General features: G+C 38.6%; 1 protein-coding gene across 3 annotated transcripts; it reads left to right on the forward strand.

Annotated features, from left to right (window-relative positions):
• The first annotated feature begins 4572 nt into the window (after positions 1-4572).
• Positions 4573-12421, forward strand: LOC110694228. Of its 3 annotated transcripts, XM_021871407.1 has the most exons (8): positions 4573-4917; positions 5770-5841; positions 9985-10660; positions 10775-11051; positions 11172-11381; positions 11495-11587; positions 11707-11811; positions 11899-12421. In XM_021871407.1, exons 4-8 carry the CDS (start codon positions 11046-11048, stop codon positions 11923-11925), a joined length of 441 nt encoding a protein of 146 aa, XP_021727099.1. In that variant the 5' UTR covers positions 4573-4917; positions 5770-5841; positions 9985-10660; positions 10775-11045; the 3' UTR covers positions 11926-12421. The 3 variants fall into 3 exon arrangements, with proteins under 3 accessions (XP_021727099.1, XP_021727097.1, XP_021727098.1); XM_021871405.1 differs by having other exon boundaries at positions 10775-11381; XM_021871406.1 differs by lacking the exons at positions 4573-4917; positions 5770-5841; positions 9985-10660 and having other exon boundaries at positions 10713-11381.
• Positions 12422-16460: the final 4039 nt, after the last annotated feature.

The following is a 16460-nucleotide window of genomic DNA, read 5'->3' on the forward strand; positions in this document are numbered from 1 at the left end:
ATGTTTTGCTCTTTGCCGAATGCAGTCTATGCTACAAATGCATGGACTTAGGAAGCCCATCCATGAGAAGACCAAAGAGGTAAAAGCTGCGAAAGCTCGCTCCGCCTCTTCTCTAGATACGACCATGTTTTAGATTGCTCAAAATGAAATATTGACGACTGACATACTGTATTCACAGGCAACCGCCAACCTGCAAGTCAAGGCTGATTTAGACGCTGCGAAAAAGGCGGGTCTCTGAGTTGGAGTAGCAGGTCAAGGACCTTAAGGCCAAGCCTGAGCTCCTCAAAGAGGCGGACGTCGAAGAAGCTGGCCTTCGCACTCGGGTGGACAAACTCAAGTCCAGGCTGCAGAACGAGGAAGTCTAACTCGCCAAAAAATATACTTCAAGGGTTGAGGAGGAAAAAGAGGCCCTGGTCAAACAAATGATGGACGACTGCAACGCCATCATGGAGATGACTTCGGGGGCTCTCTTCCTGGATGCTAGCTATGATGGCTGGAAGAATCAGTTCGCTTTCAAGAGTAAATGATAAAATCATGAACCAAGCCCAAGAGGAAGAGGAAGAGGAGGATGAGTCGTCTTATTCGACCGAGGGGTCCGATCAGGAGGAGGAGCAGGATGCTGAAAAGGAATAGGAGCCGACTGAGGAAGAGAAGGATGCGGCTGCTGATACTGAAAAGCCTCCTCGTGAAGCTTAATTCTTGGGTTGTTTTTCCTGCGGACGGATGGCCATGTACTTATTTCTTCGGCCTGAGTGTCGTATGTTTCAATGTATCTTTACTGAACAGGGGTCAGGTTTATTAACAATTCTTGCTGGTTGTACCGATTAACTCTTTTTGTTGGTCATGAGGCCGACTATGTTCATGAATTATTCGTCCATTAGGCCGGTTTAAAATTTTTTGCTAAGTATACTTGCTTTTTGTTTAAATGCTTTTTTCATTATACCGACTGTTTTTGCCCTTGGGCGGCTGTGCGCCTGGTTTTCAAAGGTAAATTGATAGACTTGGAAATTTTTGATACTTTAAGAAGTATGACTGATTTCAAAGTCAATCAATCACTTTGGTGATTGCCCCAAACCAGGCGGGCAGTCGACCATTGGACAGGCGGGTAAACGTTCAGCATTATCCGGCCTTCAGCCTCATTATAGTTCTTAAGACGAACCACGCTTAGCTGCTAAGTTTTTATACTTAGCTTATTTTGTTGATTGTAAACTAGCCTTTTGTATGATACCTAGACAATAGCAGGTGTCAAACGGGATATCTAACCAAGATAGCGACCACTAGTTATAGTACAGGCGGTAGCTTTAATTATCTTGATTTCGCCAACCTAAGTAGGAATAGTGGCCGAATACCGACTGGTGTCAATAAGACAAGCAGTTTTGTTCATACCATTTAGGTTCCATTTTAGGTTATTCAAGCCGAACGACTGTGAGTTAGCCCTTTCGGTTAATCAGTCTTTGTTACTTGATTTTGAGTGTATAGAAGAAGCAGACGGCCAATGGTCGCATGTAGTTGCTTCGCATGGTTAGCTGCTCAGTTTTGGACTTAGCGTATTTTTTCAATTAGCTGCTAAGTTTCGGACTTAGCTTATATCCTCAAATTTAGCCGTCTGTATTGTCCTAGAGCAATAACAGGCGGTATCTGACCAAGATTATAATTGGTTACCACTTGTTTGAAACAGTCGGCAGTTTTTTTTATCTTAGTCTCATTTGATCAATTCAAACGGCTGCGAGCTTATCTTTAACTAGACAGTCGGTGGGGATGTTTGTTTTCAAGTTTATAGAGCAATGTGCCACCCAAATGAGAGATGCTCTCTGCGACGAATTCACCCAAATGAGCGTCGCCGGACGCCTTCTTATGTTGGAGTAGACATATTTTTAATACATTAAGATCATCCGGCCATAGGCCTCATTAGGTTGTTCTAAAGGAACAACACATAGCTGCTAAGTTTTTTTAGATTTAGCTTATATCTACTCTTGTTGGAGTAGATGGGAATTTGTAATAAGGTCGTTTGTACATTGCGCAGGCGGCCCTTCCATTGGGAGGATGCAAACAATTAAACAAAAAGTATTGAAAACAAACGACAACTTTTTATGGATATGCTTTTATTTACAAAAATTTTACAAGTCTCAGAAGTAGTACTTTTTCAAGATGTCTACGTTCCAAGTTCTGGCTAGCTGCCTGCCGTCTGGTGTTTCCAGGCGATAGATGCCGCCTCTTACTTCTTCATAGATCCGGTAGGGGCCTTCCTAATTAGGGGTCAGCTTTCCTTGCTCATTGGCCCTACCGGTTGCCACCATTTTTCATAACACAAAGTCCCCTACTTTCAAGGGCCGCTTGTGTACTCTTTTGTTGTAGGCTCTCGTCATTCTCAGATGGTAGATCTCATGATGCAAGGCAGCATTGCCCTTGCGTTCCGGGAGTGAGTCCAATGCTAGCCGCATGGCCTCCCAGTTAGCCTCCTCATCATATAACATGACTCAAAGAGTCGGCTCATAGTGCTCAATAGGTAAAATAGCTTATGCACCATAAACCATGAGAAATGGGGTTTCACCTGTCGCCCCTTTTTCAGCCGTTCTGATGGCCCATAGAACATGCGACAATTCATCCGCCCATTGGCCGCCAGCTCTTTCAACTTTCTTTTTAATTCCATCTGAGATTAACTTGTTGAAGGCTTCTACTTGGCCGTTTGCCTAAGGGCGGCCGACTGATGTAAAACAATGAGAGATCCGTTGGTCTCCCAACCAATTCTTGAGAGCAAACATCTCAAATTGAGGACCGTTGTCATAGACCATAGACATGGGTACCCCAAACCGAGTGATAACATTTCTCCAGATGAAGGAGATGACATCCTTTGTATTAATGCCTTTGACCACCTCTGCTTCTACCCATTTGGTGAAGTAGTCGACAACAACCAAGATATACCTCCGTCTGCCTGTAGCAGGCGTATATGGACCCGGAATGTCCATGCCACATTTGGCGAATGGTACTGGGCTGTGAATGGCCATCAGATCAGTGGGCGGACGGTGTATGATTTTGCCAAATCTTTGACACTTGTCACATTTTTTCACCATTTCTATGGCGTCTGCTTCGAGGGTAGGCCAAAAGTAGCCATGCCGCCTGATCCTTTTTGCAAGGGTCCTACCGCCTATGTGGGAGGCGCAAAAGCCCGAATGCAGGTCCTCTGAAACCTCTCTTCCCCTTTCTAGGGTGACACGTTTCAACAAAGGTTGAATATAACCTTTCTTGAAAAGTTCTCCATTATGAATTTCAAAACCGGCGGCACGTTTTTTCATTGCGACCATTTCTGAGTAAGTATTCGGCAAGGTGCCGTCTGTTAAGTAAGCCCGGATGCCATCCATCCAGGTTGAGCTTCGGTCCAGTACTTCAATGGGATCTTCTTTAATACTTCTTTTTTCCATAACTTCACAAAAGACTGACCTAGGTGTATCACAAGAGGCGGATGATGCCAGCTTAGAGAGAGCATTCGCCTCATTGTTCTCTGACCTGGGCACCTGACTTAGATGAAATTCATCAAGTGTCCCAGCTTCTTCCTTGACCGCCTGCAAATATTTGATCATGGCCGGATGGGTGGCCTCATAGTCACCATGGTATTGGCTAACAATCAATTGTGAATCAGAGCAGGCGTCAACTTTTCTTGCCCCTGTCGCCTTGCACATGCGGATGTCGGCTAGTAGGGCTTCATATTCTGCCTCATTATTTGAGGCTTGGAACTTGAATCGTAGCGCATATTCATACTTATCCCCTTCAGGAGATTGACATATAACGCTTGCACCACAACCGTTCATGGTAGAGCTCTTGTCCACATATACCTTCCAAACCTGATCAAGGTTTTCAGGATTAGCCAGCCTTTTCATTTCGATAATGAAGACGACAAACGCATGTCCCTTCACTGCCTTCCTTGGTTCGAAGGAAATTTCAAGGCTTTGAATTTCAATCGCCCATTTGACCATTCGGCCGAATGATTCCATGGTTGTCATAGGCCGCTTGATAGGTTGGTCTGTGTAGACCACAACCAGATGCGCCGAGAAGTAAGGTTTTAACTTTTTGACTGACATGAAGAAAGCAGGTCCAAACTTTTCAACCATGGGGTACCGTAGTTCTGCATTTCGTAGAACATGACTGATGAAGTAGACCACGAGCTGGGTGCCGCCTCTTTCAACAAGGAGAACAACATTGAGCGCATGGTCAGAGACGGCTAGGTACATGTACAACACTTCCTTTTGCAAAGGGCTAACAAGCCTTGGCAAAGAGTCACTACTACAAATCCCTAAGTTTCTAGACGCTTTTTGCTCGATGCCAGGTAACAAGCGTTAGCATAAAATTTAGTTTCCGTATTTTTTCGACGCTAATCTGTGTCACAATTGGGTCTTAACACATAAAAGCGTCGTAAATAAACGTGCCTTAGTGCACGTGACTACAGTCCATCCCGGGACTTCAAAATTTTAGGAAAAAATAAGCGGGCTAGCTAAATCAAAAAAATTAAAAAAATAAAAAAAAATAAAAGAAACCGCCCATACAGTACAGTATACCAAAAAGTTAGATTGAAGAAATAAAAAAAATTTAAAAAAAACCCTTTAGTTCGCCATCAATACCCTAACTTTTTCTATGCTCGCTTGCGATCGATCTCATTTGATCTCCTAAACTGCTTGAAATTGTTGAATTTTCGTTCCTCTCTTCAGTATTATCTTTAATTATCGATAATCCCCTCGCTCTTGTCATCAATTTTCCGAGATCTCCTTGTTATAGGCATCAATTTCGTAGTTTTTGGTTGATATATCACTCAAATTAGGTTGCTTATGCTGAATCTCTGTTTATTCATTGCACGTTATGGGAATTGTTTTTGCTTATGGGATTTCGAAACGATCGACGCAGAGAAGTCAATAATATATATCACAGGTCATGGTCTAATTAATTAGATACTTTTTTATATAATACTTTTTATTATTGATTGGTATTTGTTTTGCTTGATTATGTTTATTGAATTGTTGATTTTTTGTATTAATTTTGTGAAATTTTAATTTTATTTAGGGTTTGTGGGTTGAAACTTTTTTATAGGTCCTGATTCTTGAAAGGCGATTGGTGTTGAGAATGCAAATTGCTAATATCAGACGATGTTTTCCTCATTTTACTAAATGTTGTACTCTTAATTGATTTATCACCCTTCATCGATAACAACAACTTCCGCAAATTAGATTGAAGCTATTTGATATTATAGTTTAGAAAATGAAAATAAAGGGGTTTTTTTTGCAGCAAAATAAACTTTATTAAATTGGAGAAATTTATAGTGAAATTAAAACAAAGTAGAGCGGTAAGAAATTGAGTAGGGTAGAAAAGAAAAATACCCAGAATCTGGCTGGGTCTCTTGGGTTCTGCTCCAGGCTGCTGCTGGTGCTTTCTGCCTGCTGCTTTTCTTATTGTGCTGCTTTAGTTTGTGTGCTTGCTGTTGGTTCTCAAGGGCTGTTATTGTTGCTATTTTCTTTGCTGCCTGTGGTGTATAGATTGCTTGCTACCTTGACTAGCTGCTGTTTCTTTCTTTGTTTTTTGGTGTTGTTTCTTTGTTGGTTGTTTATGTTAGTGAGAACAATAATCAAACATGTTTATGTTGAGAATGTTGGCCATATGTGAACAAGTAGATTACTAAAAATCGTACAAGTTTGACTTATGTAAAAATATATATAAATCTTAAGCCAATAGGCTAATATTTAGGACATATCTTAAAATTTGAAGTTGTGTTTTTGTGTTTAATAGGTGACAAAGGAGGAGCTTGTCTAAAAATTATTCTAGATTGTGATAGTTGCTGCACTTAGCGAGTTGGCCGAGGTAACTACCCTAATTCCCAAATTATGTTATATGTCGGATAATTGTATATTATATTTTCGTGTTATATGTCTGGTAGATAGGCCTCCCAAAATAGTTTTATATAATTTATGTTATTGATCATATATGAAAAATGTATTCTATTTTTTTGTGAATGCTGGCATGTATTATTATGTTTGATCACTTTATTTGCCTTTTGTCTCCAACCGTATTGATAAGATTATATAAAAGCTATAGAAGGGGAAACCTTGGTAAAGTATTTACTAACTGTGCTAAAAATCAACTAAGTCATGGAATATGTTGTTACACTCTTCTTAATTATTAAATTTATAATATTAATTACCAAATTATTGTTAGCTTATTATTGATACTCATTAATAATTATTAAATATTAATTTTATACATTTCATCGTAGATATGGATACTAGTTGGATTGATATACCAAAAGGCAAATCTGCCTATTACGAGGGTTGCATGAAATTCTTATAGATTGCTAAGGAGACTCTTATAGATGGAAAAACCACTTGCCCATGTAATAAGTGCAAGTTTAATAAATGGCATCTTTTAGAAGAAGTAGGAGGCCATATTTTATTTAACGGTTTTTATACGAATTATAGAAAATGGATTCTCCATTGTGAGGGTGAAGGGAGTAATACCTTAAAGCCCCCTAGTGATCATGGGAAGGAAGTAGATCGAGATGATATGGATGGGCTACTAAGAGCGGCTTTCGGGGTTCACGGTCCACAATCCACTAATGAATTCCAAGCCCCATCATCAAATGAAACGAATTTTGACGAGGAAGGTTCATATGACATGCATGAAGAGTTTGATTTTCATTGTGAGGTAGATGATGAAATTCCTTCAACTAACACTAATGAAGAAATGGAAAAGTATAAACGTCTTATGGAAGCTTCTAATGAGGGTCTATATGAGGGTTGTACTACTTTCTCAAAGTTATCATTTCTCTTACATCTGTTTCACCTTAAGTGTATGTTTCATTGGTCTGCCGAGTCATTTAATAAATTGATTGAACTAATAAATGATGTATTCCCTCATATTAAAGAGTTTCCATCATCTTACTATGAAGGGATGAAGATAATCAAAGACTTGGGATTAGGATATGAAAAAATCCATGCATGTCCAAATGATTGCATGTTATATTTTGGGGGAATTTGCCGATGAAATTGAGTGTCATATTTGTCATACATCAAGGTGGAAAAGTATGAAAGGGAAGGAGGATGACAAAATTGATAAAGGGAATGAATCAGTTAAGAAAGGTGAGCCAGCTAAAGTTATGCGATATTTTCCTCTCATACCTAGACTAAAGAGGCTTTACATGTCTTCTAAAACAGCAGAGGATATGAGATGATATTTTAACTGTGAGGATGATAAGATCCTAAGGCACCCTGCAGATGGTGTTGCTTGGAAAAAATTTGATGAAAAATATAAGGAATTTTCCGCCGACCCTCGTAGTGTTAGATTGGGATTAGCTAGTGATGGTTTTAATCCATATCGGCTAATGAATACTAATTGTAGTACATGGCCGGTGGTTTTAATTCCTTACAATCTTCCACCCTGGATCTGCATGAAGTCATCATCTTTCATTTTGTCCTTGATTATTCCGGGTAAATATGGTCCTAGTATTGATATTGATGTATACTTGCAACCATTAATACATGATTTGAAATTGTTGTGGAAAGGTGTAAAAGCTTTTGATGCTTATAGTGGAAAATCCTTTAACATGCGAGCAGCCTTACACTCCACAATAAATGACTTCCTAGCATATGCTATGTTGTCGGGATGGAGTACCAAAGGTTATAAAGCTTGCCCTTCTTATGATGATTCTACTTATTCATATAGATTTGGTGGTAAAATTGTCTTTCCTGGACATCGAAAATGGTTGCCAATTGATCATCCTTATCGTTGCGAAGCTCAATTATTTGATGGGAAAGAAGAGTACGGTCTTGATCCAATTCCTTTAAGTGGGACTAATGTTTTGAAGCAGCAAGAAAAGGTTAAGTATGTTTATGGAACCTCGAAAAAAGCTTCTAACAAAAGGAAAAATAGAGGTACAATAGATATTGATGATGATTATCAAGCTGATGCTGATGATGTTATATGGCGGAAGCAAAGTGCATTTTTTGAATTGGAATATTGGGAACATAATCTTTTTAGACATAGTTTAGATGTAATGCACATTGAGAAGAATGTGTGTGACAATCTATTAGGAACTCTATTAGATATGGATAAATGTAGAGATGATCCAGAAGCTAGAAAGGCTCTTGATAAGAAAAACATAAAACCTCATCTTTGGCTTCAATCTCATCCTAATCGGGCTCAAAAATATATGCCTCCAGCTGCATACACTATGTCTAATGAAGAGAAGGAACGATTTCTAAGAGTGTTAAAAAAAGTTAAAGTTCCTGATGGATATGGGTCTAATTTACAAAGATGTGTCAATTTGAAGCAACGAAAACTTATTAATATGAAAAGCCATGACAACTATATCCTTATGCAAGATATCCTTCTAGTTTCTTTAAGAGCATCAAATGCCACAAAAGTTATTGACTTGCTTGAGGAGTTGTCGTACTTTTTCAAGAAGATATATATGTTCACCCGCCATTGACATTGAAGAACTAGATTCCATTCAAAAAAACCTTGTGTTAACTCTTTGTAGAATGGAGATAGAGTTTCTACCGACATTTTTCACCATCATGGTTCATTTGCTCATTCATCTAGTGGATGAGGTAAAACTCGGCGAACCAGTTCATTATAGATGGATGTATCCCATTGAAAGGTTAATATCTATATATCTCCATATTCACTCTTATATAAGAATACTTAACACATATTAATTTTTTTTAATATACATTAACATATATAATTTTTGTTTTTAAGGTATTTAGCCTTTTTGAAATCTCACGTAAGCAACAAAGCACAACCTGAAGGATCTATAGCAGAAGGGTACCTTTTATGGGAGACAATTACATTTTGCTCAAGATATTTAGAAAGTGTTGAGACGATATTTATCAAACCAAAAAGGAATGAGGATGGTGTTGCAAACGTTTAAACTTATTTATACAATTCTGGCGGTCGTGTACTTGGAAAGAAAGATAATGTTCGTCTTGATGACAAAAGTTTAATTTAATGCAAGCGCATCGCTATGTTTTGCTTCATTCAGATGAGATGAAACCAGTGCTTGAGTAAGTAGTACTATAAGCAATTTTAGAGTATAATCATGTTTAACAAGGTAGTAACACAATTGTCCACTTTGAAAAGTGAGTTCATAGAACAAAAATGGCAACAAGAGAATCAAGTCGGAAGAAGGCAGTCGGATGAGAGTATTGAAAGCTAGTGGATAATCAATGAGTTTGCTGATTGGTTGCAAAACCAGGTTATATGCTTTAAAACGGTGAAAACTTGTCTTATTTATTTTTATAACTAATCTATGTGTAACTTTTTTTTTTAATTATAGGTCAATAATCTAGATGATAGCACAACAGAAGGAAAAATGAGAAAGTCCTTAGCCGGTGGTTTGAGTAACCGGGTAAAAAAGGATGAAAAGTGTGGTGATCAATGGTTACAAACTTGATACTATGGATCGTGAGAGATTCTGAAAGACACAAAATTCTAGAATCATGGTAGAAGCCGAAGGCCAAGAGTATTATGGAAAGGTCAAAGAAATATTGAAATTTGACTATTATGGTTCTTTCAAGGCTATAATGTTTTGATGTGAATGGGTTGATGTACATAGACGTGTCAAAACATACCCAAATGGTGGTGTTTGTGTCAATTTTTCAAAGTTGATGCACGGTCAAAATTTACATGACGATCCATTTATTTTCTCATCCCAAGCCAAGCAAGTTTTTTACATTGAAGATGAGATTAAAAAGGGATGGCTTCATGTTATTAAGACTAAGCCTAGGGACTTGTTTGATATACCAAATGATGAAGAGCTTTTAGAATAACATTGTATTTGATTCTTTAGTTTACATGATACACTTAATCATATGAGTTTGATATTTGCTTTTGGATTTATATTCTAGCCATACTCGCTTGATGTGCCTTTGACCTGCTATCGACAACCTTTCTTTTATATATTACTGACAATCTTCATTTACTAACTATTATAATGTGGCCATGTAGGTGACGAATTATCGAGTGAAAAGAGAAAGGGCTGCATCTACTGCCCCCGTGCATATATGAGTGGAGATGCATCACAGGATTCACAGCCAACCAAAAAACAAGTTAATGAGCGAATAACATCCCAAGTCCCAAAGACAACTATTAAATGGGGACCGTTTTCTCCACCAGCTGCCACTACAACAAAGGTTTTACCACCATCTTTGAATACATCAACAAGTGCACAAATGCCTGTAAAAGATAACAAAGTTAGAGCTATATGGAAAAACCCACCAACTGGAACATCAAGTTCACAAAAAGCACTAACATCAACTAATAACTCACATAAGGCACCTTCACCTAAGGTACCAGCATCATCAACCTTATCAGGTTATGGTAAAGAAAACCCACCCATACTTTCATCCATGAGCTTACCTAACATCCCACCTTCTATTACATCAAAGTCACTAAAATATCCTTCTACATCCTCTTTCAATTCTGATCAGCCCTCCTCCTCAAACTTAGTCAATTCAAATGAGAAAAGCAAAAAAGAAGATGTTCATATTGAAACTGAGGAAAAGAATTTTGAGGAAACAAAAAAAAAGCTCAAAACCAGTGAAGTCTCTACGATCAAAGTCACATCCTGATTGGCCTATGACTATAGATGATTTTGATGACAAAGAAGAGGTTTTGACAGTGGGTATGTTCACTTTTTTATTTTTGTTTTTTTTTACATATTCTTAATTCTTTTTTCTTTTTTTTGGGTTGATAGTTTTGACGTGTTAATGAATATATTATTGACCTCAATTTGCAGCTTTATTCAATTTTTAAGTCCCTTGCTTTTGAGCAGATGCTAATGGTAACATTGTATACTTAAGTGGTTCTATTCAGCCTATTGATGTTTGGAGTAATGACGGTGTCAGATTCTATGTTGAATTTAATGAGTTGTACCAACCCATTCAAAAGGTGGACATATTTTAATCCGATTCCTTGGTCACATTGCGAAGATAGAGACGTATTGTCCACTTAGAGAAGAGGATTGGCATACTATTGATGAGCATTTTAAAAAGAAGATAATTAATGAGATGAGAGTATGTATCAACTTTTTTTCTATTACTTGTCATAAGAAACTACTTTTTCATTCATGAATTTATTTATTTTTACTAACGTATAAATACTCTTATTGAAGTTACTTGTTTTTCATGTATAAGGATCGCTTTGAGATTCCCATAGGTGAACTATATAACAAAGCAGTCCTCAAGTGTGTTAATAAAAGTTGGAGGCAATATAAGCTTAAGAAGGATTACTACAAACCAACAGAGAAAACTTTAGAAGAGATGTGTAGCGCTACACCACTGCATGGGATTAGTAGTCAAAATTGGATAAAGCTACTTAAGTATTGGGATTCAGAGAAAGGGAAAGTAATTAAATTTCTTCCTATTGAGATATCACACATCTTGCTTTCTAATTAGAGTTAATTTTGGTCTAAATGCAAATTACATAATTTTATTTATGACTTTGAATATGAGTGCAGTCACTATCAGCATGTGGTAAAGCAGCAGGGGCCTCCCTAAATCAATTACATAGATTCGGTTCTAACAGTTTTGCGAACAAACAAGCTGACCATGTATGAACCATTCTTATAAATGACCATCATATGTTACAAACATATAATTTTAACTAATTGATTATGCAACTTATCTTGTTCATATTTTCATTTATACTTCTTACATTAATAATATATAGGAAGATGAGCATGGAGAAAAGATGAGCTTATTATCTCTTTGGATAAAAGCTCATACAGGCAAGGATGGAAGTTCTCTTCCAGGCACAGTGACCGAAGATTTTGTGGTAAAAGATCTAAATGTGTTTTAAAGCTTGTCATTTTATGCGGAAATGATGTTCTTTTACTATATTATTATTTGACGTTTTTTATAGGATGATGCAAAAGCTAAAGTTGAATAGTTAAGGTTGATAAACCCTTCTAAGTCCCAACAGGAACTTAAAGATGAAGCCTTTGAGCTGACCATGCATGGTGGAGAGATCCCTGATCGTCCTACAGGTTACGGACTTGGGGTTCGAAAGAGCGACATTTACGGGGTGCATGCTTTGCTAAGGAAGGACGGGTCTAGAAAAATTAAACAAAGGACTGTGGTGTTGGATAGTAATGTGAAAGAAGAAATGTCCGCTTTGCACAAAAAAATAAAGTACTTGAGAAGGAAAATGAAAAGCTAAAAGACCAAGTACAAGAGAATAATATTCTTCTTAAAACCCTTATCGGACATTTTTCTCAAATTGTTGGTGGAGTTAATGGTGGAAAAGGTTCAACAGAACTTCTTAACTGTACCAAATCAGTCTTGAGAGTGACAAACCAATATGTAATTATCTCTTTATTTTGATAAAATTCAAGAACAACAATCATTTTCATATATTGAAACTGTCAATATTCTCTTGTGTTGTCTGCCTTGTTATTGCTGGTGGCTGCTCCTGTTGAGTGTTGTTGTGTTGCCTTTGCTGGCTTGTTTGTTGCTGTACATTGCTGCCAGTTGTTGGTGTTGTGGTGCAAATCTGTGTCTGATGTTCTGCTGGTGTATTGGATGTTGTTGGTTGGCTTTGTAGTTTGGTGGTAAGGGTGCGTTTTTTGCCCTCTTTCTTTAAGTAATAAATTGCTTACTTAACAAAAAAAAAAAAAAAAAAAAGAAGCTGTCAATTTATTTTTATCTTGGACTGCAAAGTGCAGTTTTTCTCGGTTCTTGTTATGAGCTAGAATTGTTACAAAGCATGTGTAAAATAAATTGTTGCTAACTTGTTGTAGCCTATAAATTTGATATTATGAGCCTGTTCCCTATGGAACCCGCGGATCTGATATTTTGTGAGTTATGAGGCGTTGATGCTTTCATATGCTTGTCATTACATTCCTTCAGATAATTTTTTTTACCCCTGTATTTCTTCTAACAATTAAATATTATATACTTATTATTTTTTTTTTGAAGGTTATGAATGCAACAGGAGAACAAAGGAAATTTACTAAAGATGGAAATTAGCCTACTATGCACCTTCATTTGTTTATAGTTAGTTAGTAGTTAACTTATGTAGGCTTCAATCTAACTTTTTAATTTAGTTGGCAGTTGATATATGTAATAATAATAATAATGATATTTTGGACATGGCTAGATTTTTTTTTTTAGCATCCATCAGTCAGTTGATATATGTAATACATTTTGGTTTGTTGTCTTGTTTTGCCGGTTTGGTTTATTTTGGTTTGCTTATTTATGTTAGGTTGTTTGGCTTATTGGTGTTTGTAATTTTTTTCTGCTTTGCAGCCCTCTTGGTAATGCAATATTATTTACCAAAAAAAAAATTTATTTAAATTTTATAAAAAAAAAACAATCAAAAAAAGTCTAGACGCTTTTTCTTGTCAAGATATTTTGCTTTAATCAGTTTCAAAATTTTCCGCCACTATTTTTGTGTGCACATCAAAAAGCGTCTCAATTTATTGAGACTGAAAACAGCGTCAACAATATAGACGGGAAAAAGCGTCTAGAAATTTGGTGGTGGCGCTTGAATACGGATATTTTCGACGGTTAGTATATTTTAATAGACATAAATAAGCGTTGATATTCAAGACGCTTAAAAGCGTCACAAAATATTGGGACATAAAAGGGCGTCGAGATTTGTGACACGAAAAAGCGTCGCAAAATTCTCGACTCACTTTTTCTCGACGCTTTATAAAAGCGTCAAGAAAAAAAATAGCGACGCTTTTCAATGTCGTAAATAATGGAAAAAAGCGTCTCAAAAGGACGGGATTTGTAGTAGTGAGTGCAAGTGTTCCTTCAATCTCTAAAAGGCCGCCTCAGCATCCGCCCCCCATTCAAACATAGTCTTCTTTTTTATGGCTTGGAAGAAATAGAGGCACTTGTCGCCTGACCGACCGAGGAATCTCCCCAATGCCGCCAGACAACCTATCAACTTTTGAACTTCTTTTACAGTGAAGGGCGACTGCATGTCTATGACCGCCTGTATTTTTTTTGGGTTTGCCTCTATCCCCCTTTGATTAATCAGAAATCCGAGAAACTTCCCAGACTCAACACCAAAAACACACTTCTTGGGATTGAGCATGACCTGGTGCTGCCTGAGTGTGGCAAATGTTTCTCAGAGGTCAGCAAGATGATCCGCCTGTAGTTTGTATTTGACTATCATGTCATCAATGTACGCCTCTACATTACTCCCAATTTGATTAATGAAGATGTATTAATCATTCATTGGAAAGTAGTAGGCGCATTTTCCAAACCAAACGACATCACAATATAGCAGAATAACCCTTGATCAGTGACCAATGCCGTCTTCTCTTGATCTTTCTTCCACAGGGGTATCTGATGGAAACCTGAATAGGCGTCCATGAAACTCATCAAGGCATGGCCGGCTGTAAAATCGACCAAACAGTCAATCTTTGGTAGAGGATAACTGTCCTTGGGACATGCCTTGTTTAAATCTGTGTAGTCAACACACAAGCTCCAGGTACCATTCGGCTTCTTGACAAGCACAACATTAGCAACCCAATCTGGGAAGTAACATTGCCGAATGAACCCAGCATCCAGCAACTGTTTTACCTCGGCGGCTTCCGCCTAACTTCTTTCTTCACCATGGCTCCTTTTCTTTTGCCTAACCGGCTTCTTTATGGGATCCATAGAAAGTTTATGAATAGCAAGATCCGGACTTATGCCTGGCATCTCTTCTACTTCAAAGGCAAAAATGTCTTTGAATTCTTGTAACAAATTGTGCAAGTCTGCACCCAAGTTTGCTAAAGCAGTCGTCCCAACCTTAACAATTCACTCTGGCCGTGTGTCGTCCAGAGCAATATCAATGTGTTCACCAGCTGGCTGGGGATGGAGTTCATCTGATCGTTCCCCGGTCAGTGATTGCTATTGTTTTTCTTTTTTAATGGCCACCAACTAGTCGGCCTTTCTCTTTTTGTCGGCTGCTATTAGAGCAGGCGCAACATCCTTGATTTCGTTAAGGTCTTTTGGTTCATTGCTCTGGCCGAATGCGGCCACCGTAGGCTTGACGTCTGAGAGGTAGCACTCTCTAGCCGTCTTCTAATTTCCGCTTAAGGAGCCAACAGACTCATCATCCTTCTCAAACTTAAGGAGCATAAGGGATGGGATAATAACAACTTTTGATTCATTTAGAGTGGGACGACCCAATATCAAGTTATAGGCCGTCAGCTCTTCAACGACCAAGAACCGGACTACCATGTGGCGTCCTTCTACCTTCTCCCCTAGCTAGATAGGTAGATCTATCCGGCCTACCGGATGTACAACTCCACCCCCAAATCCAACTAAGGGGTGAGACACCTTGTGCATGATGCCTGGCTTGTACTTTAATTTTGCCAGACACTTGTGGCTGATGAGATCAGACGAACTGCCGGTGCCAATGAGGATTCAGCCTACCTTCTGGTTGACCACTTTGCATTCGATGACAATGGGGTCATCATGCGGCCTCCTAACCTTGCCCCTATCTTTCTCAGTGATGATAACTAAAGGGAAAGTGTCCTTGGATGCCTGCCCCTCATCAACTGAGCTGACATGCAGCCGCCTGATGTAGTCCTTGAATTGGTACCCTGGATGGTTGGGCCGCCTCCAGCAAAGTCGCCTGCTATTGTATAGATCGGTTCTTCATCAATGTCCGAACTATTAGCAAGTTGAGGCTTCTTTTTGGACGACTGCCCATGGTTAGTTTGTAGAGTAACCTTGGACCTCATAATATAAGACTTAAGCACTCCTTTGTCAGCCAGACTGTCCAACAGCTGCTTGAGACTATAGCAGTCGTTGGTGTCATGGTCAATGTCCTCATGGAAATGACAATACTTGTGTTTGTTCTGATTTTTAGTGGAACCTTTCATTGCAGCCGGCTTCTCAATGGTCACCCGGTCTTTGATCTCCATGAGGATAGAGTAACAGTCTTTGTTAAACTCGTACTTTTGGACGTACGGTTTACTTTCTTTGTTTCTCTTCTGGGACGGCTGTTCAGAGTTATCAGCCACCCAGACCTCTTTTCTCTTCTTGCTCTCTTCTTTTTTAGCCGGCTAAGCAGGCCGACTCTCTTTTTTGTCAGACTTCTTAGGGTTCGACTGCTTACTGATATTGCAGAGTTCGGTCGCTTGTATATAGGCGTCCGCCTCCATCAGTGCTTCTTAGAGAGTTGCAACCCTCTTTCTGACTAGATCGAACTTAAAGGTCGATCCGTCTTTTCGACCTTTGAAGAAGTCTATATAGACCACTTCATCAGAAAACCCTTGAATCTGAATCCTCATCAGATTGAACCGCCTGATATATAACCGTAGCCCTTCTCTATATGCCTGATGTATTGCTCCCAAGTCAAGACTTGTTTTCTTAGCAGGGATGTTCATAGAGAAGTTGGATGCAAACAAGTACACAAGCGTCTTGAAGCTGTTGATGCATCCGGCTGGCAATTTGCCGAACCATCGTTGGGCGACGCCC

This window comes from Chenopodium quinoa, unplaced genomic scaffold (assembly GCF_001683475.1).
Source record: "Chenopodium quinoa cultivar QQ74 unplaced genomic scaffold, ASM168347v1, whole genome shotgun sequence".
NCBI lineage: Eukaryota > Viridiplantae > Streptophyta > Magnoliopsida > Caryophyllales > Amaranthaceae > Chenopodium > Chenopodium quinoa.